The 14,175-nt window shown below is 37.5% G+C and overlaps 1 protein-coding gene across 1 annotated transcript in view; it reads left to right on the forward strand.

Annotated features, from left to right (window-relative positions):
- Positions 1 to 278: 278 nt before the first annotated feature.
- The window catches only part of LOC140227079 (molybdenum cofactor biosynthesis protein 1-like), a 47,455-nt gene continuing 33,558 nt past the window's right edge, over positions 279 to 14,175 (forward strand). The window contains exons 1-5 of the mRNA XM_072307545.1: positions 279 to 388; positions 1,994 to 2,194; positions 9,432 to 9,561; positions 10,465 to 10,632; positions 12,120 to 12,284. Coding sequence (XP_072163646.1) covers positions 2,009 to 2,194; positions 9,432 to 9,561; positions 10,465 to 10,632; positions 12,120 to 12,284 — 649 coding nt within the window. The 5' untranslated portion in view covers positions 279 to 388; positions 1,994 to 2,008. The remainder of the gene's footprint in view (positions 389 to 1,993; positions 2,195 to 9,431; positions 9,562 to 10,464; positions 10,633 to 12,119; positions 12,285 to 14,175) is intronic.

A 14,175-nucleotide genomic window follows, 5' to 3' on the forward strand; every position in this document is an offset into this window, starting at 1 on the left:
GGTGGTGGTGTCTACGTCTAGCTTTGCACATCGGCGGATAGGATCGGACGATTGCCTGCGTGAGGTCCGACGCGACGTTCGCAAGGGTCTCGTTGAGCTCGAACATTCCATGACCATGTTTCGATCTTTCGTCTGCCCTGTAGGAAGGAGTGCGCTTGAGGTATGAAGTTCTAACATTAACAACCAGTTACTAGAACCGAACCGGGAACAGTGACGTTAGGCCTAGTTCCAGTGTTCTCAGCGACACTAGTCTCGGGTCTTTTTAAGAGATTTGTCTCGGGAGATCAGAATCGTATGGATGCGTGCAAACCATCGACATCGTGGCTCAAAATATCGAGCTTATAACGCCCATTGCTGAGTTGAACGCTTCAATAAAGTTGCTGAAACCGTACGTATTAAAGTCTTATCAAGTATTGCAGTTGTTAAAGAAATGAATGCAGAACAGGTGATTCACACATGACATGAACGCTGATTCGTTATGATCTGAACTGAGTCTGTCATAATCATGATAATTTATTATAGTGTCACATCACAGTCATCATGACATGAAACTGTTAGGCCCTACCTGTACAGTGCAGTGGTACCACAGGTACTCATTTATTAAGCGTGAGCCCACGCCCACCACAAGGCATAGAAGTATAAGAACCCTAATTTCAATATTTTCAACCACTGATCCACTGAATACCAGCAGCAGAAAACTGTACTAGATCTAGTTGATGCAGAGTGGATCTAGATAATCATCTGTAACATATTGCTTAGTCTATTAAATTAATGTTATGACTCTGAGAAGCTGAGTGTGAAAGTCTGAGGAGAGTGGGGAGCTTTGATCATACCCTAAACTGTAACATTATAGGTCTATATTATTATTGTTGGGGGGGGGGGAGGGTATTTCATGAAGTCGAACTTAATTTAAGATTGACTAGATATCTAAAAAATTATGGTATGCCACTTCTAGTTTCCCTGAGAGTTTGAGGAAAATCAGACAATCCGTTCAAAAGTTATGAATTTTTGAAGTTTCTGCTCAGTCACGGCTGGATGAGAAGACTGTACTATAGCTTGTGATGTCACATGAGTACAAATGATATAAACTGCCAAGGAAGTATAAAGAAAATTCAACATATTTTCGCTTTTCTCGCATAACAAAAGAACACTCGACTTCTCTCTTTCAGAGAATAATAGGGGGAATAATATTTCCCTTGACATACGTCAGTAACGAGTCGAAGAAATGTGCACTTTATTCAAAAAACAAAGTTTTGTGAAATTCTCTTTTTATTTTCTTTATACCGTTGTACGCATGTGACATCATACACTGTAGTAGTCTCCTCATTCAGCAGTGATTACGCAGATGCTTTAAAAATTCATAACTTCTGAATGGATTGTCAGATTTTCCCCAAACTTTCACTGATGTATTCTACTATTATTGTTGCATTCACTCAATCCATATGTATATGAAGGCGGACTTGTCCTTTAATGTTTGCAGAATAATTCCATTGTTATTTATTTTATCTTGTAGTATCAATTACTACATGAAAAAAGTCTCCAAAATCTTGATCTTCGTTTATGAAAAGTTGAGCGACTAATTTGAAGACACACACAGCATACCATAATTTTGAGTCAATCTTAAATTTTAAGTTCGACTCAAATTCTTTGTGAAACATCCCCAGGTTTCAATGCTGACTCCCCCCTCCCACCCCCCCCCCCCATGTTAATGGTGGCCCATTTGAGCTACTAAAATCTTTAGAAATGAAATTTGGTGGCCTGAGATATTATTTTACAAACATGCAACCTATTTTGAATCTTTCCTGTCCAAGGTGCAATGGGGCCACCAAAATATAACCTTTTTTTTTATAGAAAATTAAAGAAACAACTATGTGATTGAAAGAAATTGGCTGGTAAAATATGTAGATACATTTTACATGTTACTTGTAACTGATTTTGCTTTAATATTTTTGTGTGTAATTATGTATCTCTCTATCTTTCTCTTCACGTGCAGATTACTCTCGTCAGAATGTTTGCGAGCAGGTCTTGCAGTAGTCTCCGTGGAAAGATACCCTGTGTATCTTGCCAGGCAAGGCAATTGTCGCCATGGCACGTAGTTAGTCCCATGAACCGCCAACATTGTGCTATACATATATGTGGTCTGCACCGGAGACTCTTGCAGACTTCCACTTCTAAGCTGCCCAGCACAAAACAGGTAAATGCAGCAAACGGTATTTCTGGATGAGTACCGGTAGTTGTCATGGGAAAAAGAATGAGACAAAACAAAATCTTCTTTTGTGGGTATGGTATGGATCACTTAAAGGGAAGATAAACCCCAAAAACAATGTGGATTGAGTGAAAGCAGCAACATTAGTAGAACACATCAGTGAAAGTTTGAAGAAAATCGGACAATCGATGCAAAAGTTATGAATTTTTAAAGTTTTGATGTTGGAACCGCTGGATGAGGAGACTACTAGAGGTTATGACGTACGAGTGGACTACAATATCAAGAAAATATAAAGAAAATACTACAAAAATCCATTTTTCATGAAAATTACAAATTCCATCAACTTGATATTAACATATGTTAAGGGTAGCAATTATTCTCCCTGCTTTTTGAAAGCGGTTGGTCCACTGCTCTTTCATAATTCTAGAAAAGTGAATTTTTGTTGAATATCCTTTATATTTTCTTTGTATTGTTGTCCTCTCATACGTCATATCCTCTAGTAGTCTCCTCATCCAGCGGTTCCAACACCAAAACTTTAAAAATTCATAACTTTTGCATCGATTGTCCGATTTTTCTCAAACTTTCACTGATGTGTTCTACTAATGTTGCTGCTTTCACTCAATCCACATTGCTCTTTGGGTTTACCTTCCCTTTAACATGTTAGAGGAGTTCTGGGGGGAGGTATGGTGGTTGTAAAAAGCAGAAGAGAAATCAATAAACAATCCATCCATCAATCAATCAGTCAGTCAATCAGTCAATCAATCAATCTGTCTATCTATCTATCTACTTTTTGTACATATTTGTATATGTCTATCAATCTGTCTATCACTCAGGACAGATAAAAATCCTGAGATCTATTGATTATAAGTTCTTTTTAGCAGTTTTCGTCTTTCATGATGTCAGTCAGTGTATTGCATCTCCTGGAGACCAGTGTCCGTCCTCAACAAATCAACATGCATTCTATGTCCTCGATTTCCCTCTAATATATCCATAGGGGCTCCTACAGCACTACTGAGAAACCACTGAGTAAGAGAAATTCTTCAAAGGTCCTGTACAGATAAAGTCACTGTATGTGCCATATATTTTTTGAGGTTTATATTTTTTCGCGAGTTGGATTGCAAATTTAAAAACACAAGGAAAATATCTTTTGAAGCTCCTTGAAAATATTAACTGTGATCCTGACTTGAATGCAACATGCACACATACATGTATTTCTCCATTTATTACTGTACTTCATGACTGCGAATTTAATCACTCACGAAATTGTCAAGAAGTTCCAATTTGCATATTATTAAACACGCTAAATATAAGGCCTATACACTACAACCCTTTCATTAATGGTCACAGTATCTGCATCCAAACGGTGTGCAAAAGACCATGGAGAAGATTGTGTTCACATTCACTAACAGATTTTTGGAAGTCCACACTACTGCAGCAAGCTCCCATCCTACAATGATGTAGTGTTTCTGGCAATGCCTCCTCCAGTTCGCGCTTGTGATCTGAGCAGCTGTTGGTGTGGCATATTCACACACGCACTTTGTATACACGTGAGGAAATGTACACAACATATTATGTATGAAGTCAAGTGACCTTTTGATGCAAGTTATTCACACGAGACGTGAAATGCTTTCATCTGTTCTCACAAGATGTTTGTATCATTCATGAGCTGTTGTTTCCCACTAAAACAGTTCTTGTCCATAGTTGTGTTCATGTTATCATTTCTGTTACTCATATCATCTGCAGCCATGATAACCTGATTGAGGTTTTATGTTCAGTTGTGTTTATTCATGTTTTCTATTACTACCATTGGCAACCCTACTTGTATATTGCATGAACAACATTTTTGTGATATATAGTGTTGTGAGGGTATCAATTGAGTAATCAACTTTTATCAGCAGGAAAGCCTGTAATTCTTTGTTGATTCAGCACTGAAACTTTTACTCCCAGAGAGGTTTATTTTGTTTATTTGTATGTCTTTTTCAATTTTTGATGTGTTTAAGTCTTTTTGTTGTTGCTTTTTAGCTCACCTGAGCCAAAGGCTCAAGTGAGCTATTGTGATCGCCCTTCGTCCGGCGTCCGTCGTCCGTCGTGCGTAAACTTTTTACATTTTCATCTTCTTCTTGAAAACCCCAAGACCGATTTTCATCAAACTTGGCAGGTAGCATCCCTAGGGGGTTAGGAACTCAGTTTGTTCAAATGGGCACCATGCCCCGCCCAGGGGACCCCCAGGGGGGCCCAAACCCCCCAAAATTAAGGAATCTGTAAAAATCTTCTTCTCTAGAACCAGAAGTGATAGAGCTAAGTTAATACAATGAGTTAGTACATTGATGACTGTAGTTTCAAGTTTGTTCATGGCAGAATCAGGGGTGCCCCCCTTGGGACCCAGGGGAGGGGTCCTAATGGGGCCTAAATTGTACATTTTCATCTTCTTCTTGAGAACCCCATGACCAATTTTCACCAAACTTGGCAGGTAGCATCCCTAGGGGGTTAGGATCTCAATTTGTTAAAATGGGCACCATGCCCCACCCAGGGGCCCCAGGGGGCCCAAACCCCCCATAATGAAGGAACCTTTAAAAATCTTCTCTAGAATCAGAAGTTATAGAACTAAGATAATACTATGAGTGAGTACATTAATGACTGTAGTTTCAAGTTTGTTCATAGCAGATCCAGGGGTGCCCCTCTTGGGGGCAGGGGGGGGGGGGGGGGGGGGCTGGGAAGGTCCAAATGGGGGCCTGAATTGTACATTTTCATCTTCTTCCTGAAAACCTCATGATGGATTTTTGTCAAACTTAGCAGGTAGCATCCCTAGGGGTTCAGGATCTCAATTTATCAAAATGGGCACCATGCCCCACCCAGAGGGCCCCAGGCCCCCCCCCCCAATTAAGGAATCTTAAAAAATTTGGGCCCTTATTGTACATTTTCATCTTCTACTTGAGAATGCCTGGTCAAATTTTAGTAGAGCTGTGAATAATTTAGATTAGTGACTGTGTGAAAGGTGAACTTGCGATACTCAGGTGAGCGCTAGACCCGCGGGTCTCTTGTTGTTATTTGTTGTTGTTTTTTGGAGGGAGGAGGGTTTTGTTTTTTGATTTATTTATAGTGTTCATGTACACAATGTTTAATTCATGTTAGTCTCTGTGACATGTGGAGTTTTGTAAGAAGTACATTTTCTTCTTGTAAAACAATGTTAAGGCAACATAAAAATTATTCGACTGTGTGATTAGTACAATTTGATGTCATATAAACAGCTCTGTAACTCTTTTTTGTTATTCACCAAAATAATTTACATTATTGTGATGCAAGGCCAACAAAATTGTTCTCTCTGAGATACATGTATGTGGGTCAATCCACGTCAAATCATCCAATTTTCAGAAAAGTTGTCACCCGACCCCCTCCGATTTTCTTTAAAATCGCACCAAATGTTCCCCAAAGTGTCTGACGGAAAATCCCAAAATATTTTGCCCCAAGGTCAATTGGTTGCTAAGATACAGCCTCACATAGCAACCGGTGCGCATTCCAAAGTATGAGTTAAAAGAAAATTAGGCATTTTTGATTGACTGTTTTAGCATGGATATTAATGCAAAAATGCTCATTATCTGGAAATTGAGAGAACTTTATAGTCTTTGCAAGAAAAACTTGCTGTGACGCGAAATTGACTTTTCGTTAACGTGCACGAGGTCACCGAAAATGGTGTTAAATGTTAATTTTGAAAATTTTAATGCATATTTAGAGGCTAATATCTTCCACATTTCATCACCTTAGGTTCTAAAATATTATGCTGTTGAAGGCTTTGACTTGCTCAGTAATTTTGAAAAAAATCAGCGCATTCATGCGCACCGTTTTTACGGAGAGCGCCCTCAAAGTTGACAAAAATGAAAAATGTGCCAAATTCAAGGTCACGGATCACCCTTCGTCCCACCTAGGAATGGCATCAATTTTTGTGTATTGATAGACATTTACCTATGTTATCTTGGGTTACCAAAGAAATTTTGCTACCGAAATGTTCAATGGCAAATTTACCCCACCGAAAATGGTCGTAAACGGCCAAATTTCCATGTAATATCACATATTGGGTTTAGAGGACATTTCAAATGTCCACACTTTCAAGATGAAAAGCACTAGCCCTGTGATATTTGCAGTAGGCATAGTCTGTTATACATATTTCAGCAATATATACCACAAAACACTTTTATTACTTAATAATGACCTTGAAATTTAATCCAAAATTTGATAAAAACAATAAATTGCTGCATTTTCCTCATTGCACTGCATATAAATACGTGTTTTGAAAGACATTTCACAGAGCAATATTTCAAGAATTATGAAAGCTGAAAGCCTACCTTATTAAGGTTCTAAAGTATTTGTGCTCTTCTTTCAGATTTAGTGTCAATTTGATCATGAATGTTTTACCCTTGACCTTGAAGCCCTTCTAAAAATAGCTGTAAATTTGTTAACTACAAATTACACACACGACAGGTGTATTATGGCATGATATACTTATGATTCTTTCACAAACACAAAAGCTTTTTATGGTGTAAATGTATATACTGGAATTAATCTACACTCATGCTTGCAAGATATGTTACAATTAATAACTTTGTTCTGACAATGCCCTCAATTTATGACCTTCAAAATCATGAGAAATGCCTATTCCTCTCCATAAAGACCTGTATTATGTACTGAATAATAGTTGATAATATGGACGTTGCGCCCAACATATATAGATTCTTATTCTAGCCTGTGAAACGCACATTAAAAGGACTAAGAGTCTTCTTTTTCAGGGGATTCGTTCTGTACCTTATGAAAACTTCCAAAATCATTTCAATTCTTATGTATTTTCTTGTTTTTGGAATTTCTTATGTATTTCTTTGTTTTTCATTTTCTAAAGCATAACTGAGTTTTCTTGTATTGGAAATTGTCACGGGCCACTTTTCTACCATAACCAGAATAAAATTAATCAATCAAAGTGATAGATAGTAAAAATGGCCAAGTTTTCATGAGTTTCCAAACAAAGCACCGTTTTCCATAGGAAATGCACACAAAATCACAAAATATTACTGTCCCCTTTTTTTATTGAAATTGAGGGTCATTGTCAGAACAAAGTTATTAATTGTAACATATCTTGCAAGCATGAGTGTAGATTAATTCCAGAATATACATTTACACCATAAAAAGCTTTTGTGTTTGCGAAAGAATCACAAGTATATCATGCCATAATACACCTGTCGTGTGTGTAATTTGTAGTTAACAAATTTACAGCTATTTTTAGAAGGGCTTCAAGGTCAAGGGTAAAACATTCATGATCAAATTGACATTAAATCTGAAAGAAGAGCACAAATACTTTAGAACCTTAGTAAGGTAGGCTTTCAGCTTTCATAATTCTTGAAATATTGCTCTGTGAAATGTCTTTCAAAACACGTATTTATATGCAGTGCAATGAGGAAAATGGAGCAATTTATTGTTTTTATCAAATTTTGGATTAAATTTCAAGGTCATTATTAAGTAATAAATGTGTTTTGTGGTATATATTACTAAAATATGTATAACAGACTATGCCTACTGCAAATATCACAGGGCTAGTGCTTTTCATCTTGAAAGTGTGGACATTTGAAATGTCCTCTAAACCCATTATGTGATATTACATGGAAATTTGGCCGTTTCCGACCATTTTCGGTGGGGTAAATTTGCCATTGAACATTTCGGTAGCAAAATTTCTTTGGTAACCCAAGATAACATAGGTAAATGTCTATCAATACACAAAAATTGATGCCATTCCTAGGTGGGACGAAGGGTGATCCGTGACCTTGAATTTGGCATATTTTTCATTTTTGTCAACTTTGAGGGCGCTCTCCGTAAAAACGGTGCGCATGAATGCGCTGATTTTTTTCAAAATTACTGAGCAAGTCAAAGCCTTCAACAGCATGATATTTTAGAACCTAAGGTGATGAAATGTGGAAGATATTAGCCTCTAAATATGCATTAAAATTTTCAAAATTAACATTTAACACCATTTTTGGTGACCTCGTGCACGTTAACGAAAAGTCAATTTCGCGTCACAGTAAGGTTTTCTTGCAAAGACTATAAAGTTCTCTCAATTTCCAGATAATGAACATTTTTGCATTAATATCCATGCTAAAACAGTCAATCAAAAATGCCTAATTTTCTTTTAACTAATATTTTGGAATGCGCACCGGTTGCTATGTGAGGCTGTATCTTAGCAACCAATTGACCTTGGGGCAAAATATTTTGGGATTTTCCGTCAGACACATTGGGGAACATTTGGTGCGATTTTTAAGAAAATCGGAGGGGGTCGGGTGACAAGCACTGGATGATTTGACGTGGATTGACCCCTGTGCCTAATTTGTTGGAAGTAGTGATAGGAAATTTCAAACTAGTTTACAAAGACGATAAGATATTGTTACACAGTTTATGTGCTACAGTTGCTCATGGCAAGCTGTAGTCTTGGTCCTGCCTCACTTTGCAGCTACTACTGTAGTAATACATTTGTGATTAAACCAAGTTCTGAGGATGGAAAAACAATTTAAAAAGGAAGTGTATGAAATGACCCCTCTTGAGACATTAATGGCAGGAGTCATCCATGTGTTTGAATACTTCAAAAAACTGTTTTGCTTGCTTGTAAGTGTGCCGTTTCTAAAGTTTCCTTGTGAAAGCTTATAGAATTTGATGTTGACTCTACCAAAATGGATTTGGACAATTGCCCAACTACCATTCTTCAGTGGTAAATACATTAACTTGTATTTGTACAGTACCAGAGTGCCAGTACTTAAAAAGTATCATTAGAATGAAGACAGTTATAACAAAAAACTACTCTAGAAGTAAAAATTCAGGTCTCAATCAAAATGATTTGTATATTGGAATGCTGCACACTGGCACTGGTCTGATGGTCGCTGGCCAGTAAAATTCACTGTCAGACCAGTAAAAAATAAAAAAAACTGGGTACCTACTAGCCCAACAGACAGGTCAAACCAGTAGAAAAAAAAATAGGTTAGTGTGCAGCCCTGCATATTGACATACTTTTGTTTGGCTGTGACAAAAATGTCGATACATGTATAACCAAAGAAAGCTGATGGTTTCAATGGCTTGGTTATAGCGGGAGTCGCCTGAATAATGTGTATGAGTATAATTGTTGTTGTGCCAACCTTTTACCGAATTGCTCTCTTGAAGTGGCTCCTTTTATGTGCTACGTGTTGACGTTTTTATCCAGGTCCCTACGCACAAGCACAAGTTCTTCCCAGAAGAGTCGTTACTTCCATTCTCTGCCTTCCTGACGGACTCCTTTCAGAGACAGCACAACTATCTGCGTATTTCTCTCACAGAGAGGTGCAATTTAAGATGTGAGTACAAAATTCTGTAAATTCAACATGTTTGCTGCTATCGAACATACCAATATCTAGGTTTTGTGTGCATGATGTATTTAGAACAGACTGATCAAATATTGTGTAAAGTTCCATTGTTCTATTGTTTTAGTGGGCTTGCATAGAACAAAGATGGACATTAGAGGAAAAGATTCTTTTGGGAAATGCATCTAAGATAATATGATGGGATACCTAGGAACAGGTATCATGAGGTCCATAGGTTCTTTGATGTAAAAAGCTGCAGTCAGGTCACAATCTGTACGTCACATATGAACTTTAAAGTGTCTCTACTAATGGAAGCAATAGAGTGATGTTTTAGATTCATCCATTCCAGCGTATCTGTTGTTTTAGATTCATCCATTCCAGCGTATCTGTCTTTGGTCATACACTAAGTGCATTTTGAAATACTGGGAACAGGGTAATAAATCAAGTGACATTGAGAAATGAGAGTGACATTGAGAGAGAGAGAGAAAAAAAAGAAGAAGAAGCAAATTGCTGGGGGGGGGGGATAGGGGTGAAGGGGGGCTGATGACCTTTTCGTTTCAAGTGCAAACCTTTTTGTTCACTCTGATCATAAAATATGATGTTAACATAACTTTGATGGCATAAAGGTGGATATTTACATTGCATATCATGTGATCACCACTTAGGTATGTTCTACATGTTCCACAGTCATGCAGCATATACCACAAACACAGACATTGCTACCCTACGATAACACGACCCTAACAAAAAGAAAAGGAAAAACAAAAGACTGTGTGTGTCTATTCTATAATGTGTGCTTTTTTGTGTTTGCATGCATGCAATTGTGTTAGTGTGTCTGCGGCATATTAAACACAGGTAATGCAATACTCACATATGCTAATCATGTTTCTCATCCAGGTCAGTACTGTATGCCAGAGGAAGGGGTGTCGCTCACGCCCAGCGATAGGCTACTGTCCACAGACGAGATTCTCAGACTGGCCAAGCTGTTTGTCAGCGAGGGGGTGGACAAGATCAGGCTGACCGGAGGAGAGCCCCTCGTCCGGAAAGACATAGTGGACATTGTTGGTGAGGGCCCTTAGATAACTTGTCACCTAGTACAAACTATGGTTCATACCAGTATTGTTAAAGGCATAATTTACCATTTGCAGATGAAACAAAAACCCAGCATTAGTGCTTTAGAATAGTTCTGAAATGTGAGTTAGGGATAGAAACAACCACTGTCAAAATTTGAATCCGTATATTCGATGTTAAGTGTTGTTAAATACACAAAATGTGAACAATAGTTGTAATAAAGATGTTTCCAGACTAAACCGTACACAGTTATGTTTTATTTAGAAAAACCCTGATATCTCCTTATATTTTAGATTTTATTGCAAATATTTCATATGGTAGGATGTTTTATGATACAACAGACCTACATATATGCATCAAATGTGATATCTTGAACATTTTTGAAATCACTGCTCCCAAAGGTAAACTGGACCTTTAAAGTAGCTGTTTTCATGATGTGTAAATTTTCACACATTTCTTGCGACCTGAAACTAGTGCAAAAATAAAAGTGCACAATTGTTTGCTTATTATATCTATGTATTATCAGTTTATATCTTTGATTCTGCAAAATCAAAAACACATTGAAATTCATCTTACCTTGCTGAGTACAAAAAATTACTCACGAACCAAAAAATTTCTGCTTTTACCATACTTATTCTTGACAATAAATGTTCTTACAGTCTTGATACTGCCACAGGGAAAGTGTAACATGTTTTATTTTGCTGAAAATATTTCAGATCACCATGAAAAGAGGGCAAATAGTCACAAACCAAATAAACAAATACCTCCTCTTCATTTCATTGCTTTCATTTCATTCATTTATTGTCTGTATCATGGATATTTGTTTTGTCCTCGTGCTTTTTACTATAAAGAAAAAATACAGTACACTTACACAAACAACATTAAAATGACATACAATGTATAAAACGTAAGAGAGACATCATTTTGCTAACGTCGGAAAAAACATGGAAAACAATATTGTATCACATATCTTATATCAGCATCATCTCTTAAAAACATATGATATAAATCATGTTTTTGGTAAATTAGTTGGCAACAATTGGAAAGCTTTCAGTTTTAGTAGGTTCTTACAGTGTCACAACATTCGGTTCAAACTAAATGCCTCTTTTTTTTTTCATGAGAGACTTGTGTCATCACATTCCCTCATTTACATTTATAAGATGTAACTAATGTCACCATTTGTTAAAACATTCTATTAATGAAATTCCATTTATAACTTTGTCATTTTGTGCATATTTTTTTTTTTTGGTCTGATTTGACTCTAGATATTATCAAAGACATTTGAATAACAAGTGATGTTGCATTTTCATGAGGTACTTACCAGTGTAGCATTGTGGCTACACATTTACCCTTGAAACAGGGAAACTGATGCAGTGATAGTGTACTGCTGTGGGCCACCCTTAAAGCATTGCTTCAGCTTGTGTCCTTTAACTTAGTATATATCTGTGTGTGTGTCCTGTCCCTTGTGTGTTTTAATATAGCTGGCCTCAGGGAACTGGAGGGGCTGAAACACATTGCCATGACAACGAATGGAGTAACGCTGGCCAGGAGATTGCCAGCGCTGAAAGCGGCAGGCTTGGATCTGATTAACATCAGTATAGATACCCTCGTCCCTCAGAAGTTTGAGTTTATATCGAGACGCAAAGGTAAGGGACAATGCTCCCCCCCCCCCCCCCCACACACACACACAACACTCTTTCTTCCTGAAATGTATTTCTGTTTGGATGTGCTTGATTGTGTGCACAAAGCCTAGCCTACAGAGATGATGTGATTGTGCTGGTGAATTCTGAAAGTATATCCCCATTACTGATGGATGATGTGATGAATTTATTTCATTGTCCTATGTATTATGGAATGAATAGGATGTTGTTTGTTTGTTTGTTTGCAATACCAGGGTAAAACATGGATTATATTTGGTATAGTCTGTTGCAAGTATTTATATTACAAATGCCAATTAAGTTTTTATTTCACCTCCATAGTCCCACCCACACACAACACACACACACACACACACACTCAAATATTCAAAGTTTGTTATTTTACTGATAAATTTGGGCCTCGAGTCAGTCATGGTCTGACTATGAAAATGTGTCCATTTAGAACTGTATTTTCTGTGATGTTGTCAACATGAAACTAGGGAAACAGTGGAGCATATTAGGCCCGTTCACACACAAGGGAAAAAGTGCGATTTAAAAATCGATTTTCTTATCGCGATCAAAATTTCGAAATTTTTTCCAGTGTGGACAGAAAAATCTCACTAATTACCGCGATCCTTATCGCGATCCAACTCGCACTATTAGTGCGATTTTTCAGAATAAGCGCGATTATTTTGCCAAGCGTCGTGTGTGTGAGCGCGATCGAGATTCGGAAATCGGTATTTTTAGTCCCATCGTTCGTAGCGCGTGCGAAACTCTATTGGGACTGCGGGGTCAGTCTTCGGTCATGCAAGATTCGCGCATGCGCAGTTTGGCCACTGATCGTTCTTTCCTTGCTGCGAAGTGCGATTTTTCCCTGTGTATGAACGGTCGAAAAAAAAAATCGAAATTTGGATCGCGATTGAAATTTAGATTTTCGTTGTTTGTGAACGGGCCTATTGAGAGGAAGATTTTCACTTGACACCCTTTGATTGTGTAATTGAGTGATGAAAAATGTCATTGATAGAGAGTAAAATGATATAGCAGTATTTGATTGCTATGAGATGTGACTGTGACCGTGCATCACAAAACAAACAAAAAGTCACCCCCTTGATTTTATGTGAGGACTCAAGAAAGGTGAAACGGGTCAGCCGAGTCAATTTTGAGTTCTCCATATTTTCTGAAAGAGTTATTTTTCTTCTACATTATATGTAAGTTTGGGATCATAAATTGAATAGGAAAGTGGGTTATCAGCAGTTTTTCTACAACCCCTTTTTTGGTAAAGTAGTGTGATCAGGTTTTTCTTAGAGGCCTCTTTTCATTTCTTGAAAATCCTTTGCACAGTCTTCACTTTCAACTCCAATAACTTTTGAAAGGATGATTCTACTGCTTTGAAAGTTGATATCTATTATGAACAGAATGTGTTAATACAGCATGCTTGATTTCAGCTTAATCTGATGATCCCTTCATTGTTGTTGCTACAGTGGTTTACATCATGTTTTTTGTCCCATCCATGGCACAGGTTGTAGCATGGCTTTAAGATTAAGTGCTCTAATAGACCCTGTACTTCACAGCCTCTTTTCTCAGTTCAAACTTTTCCAGAGTGTGCTTTCTTTCCAATATTTATATAGGTCAGGAAAATCCATTCAAATTGAGTTATACATCATTTTAAAGCTTAGGGTCTGCTCTTTCAGAATCTGCCCTAACTAAAAATCCATGTCTGGCGACTTTTTGTTGGTTTTGTGGTGCAGGGTCACTGACTGGTCAAGGGAATAAGTGATATAATTGATGTTAGTAGTTATCAGGGAATCGCTAATGAGTTGATTGATTTGATAACTGATTGTTTGGATAACTGATGGATGTTTGCTGAAGGACAAGTGACAATATGAGTCAGTCAATCTGC

This window comes from Diadema setosum, chromosome 1 (assembly GCF_964275005.1).
Source record: "Diadema setosum chromosome 1, eeDiaSeto1, whole genome shotgun sequence".
Taxonomy (NCBI): Eukaryota; Metazoa; Echinodermata; class Echinoidea; order Diadematoida; family Diadematidae; genus Diadema; species Diadema setosum.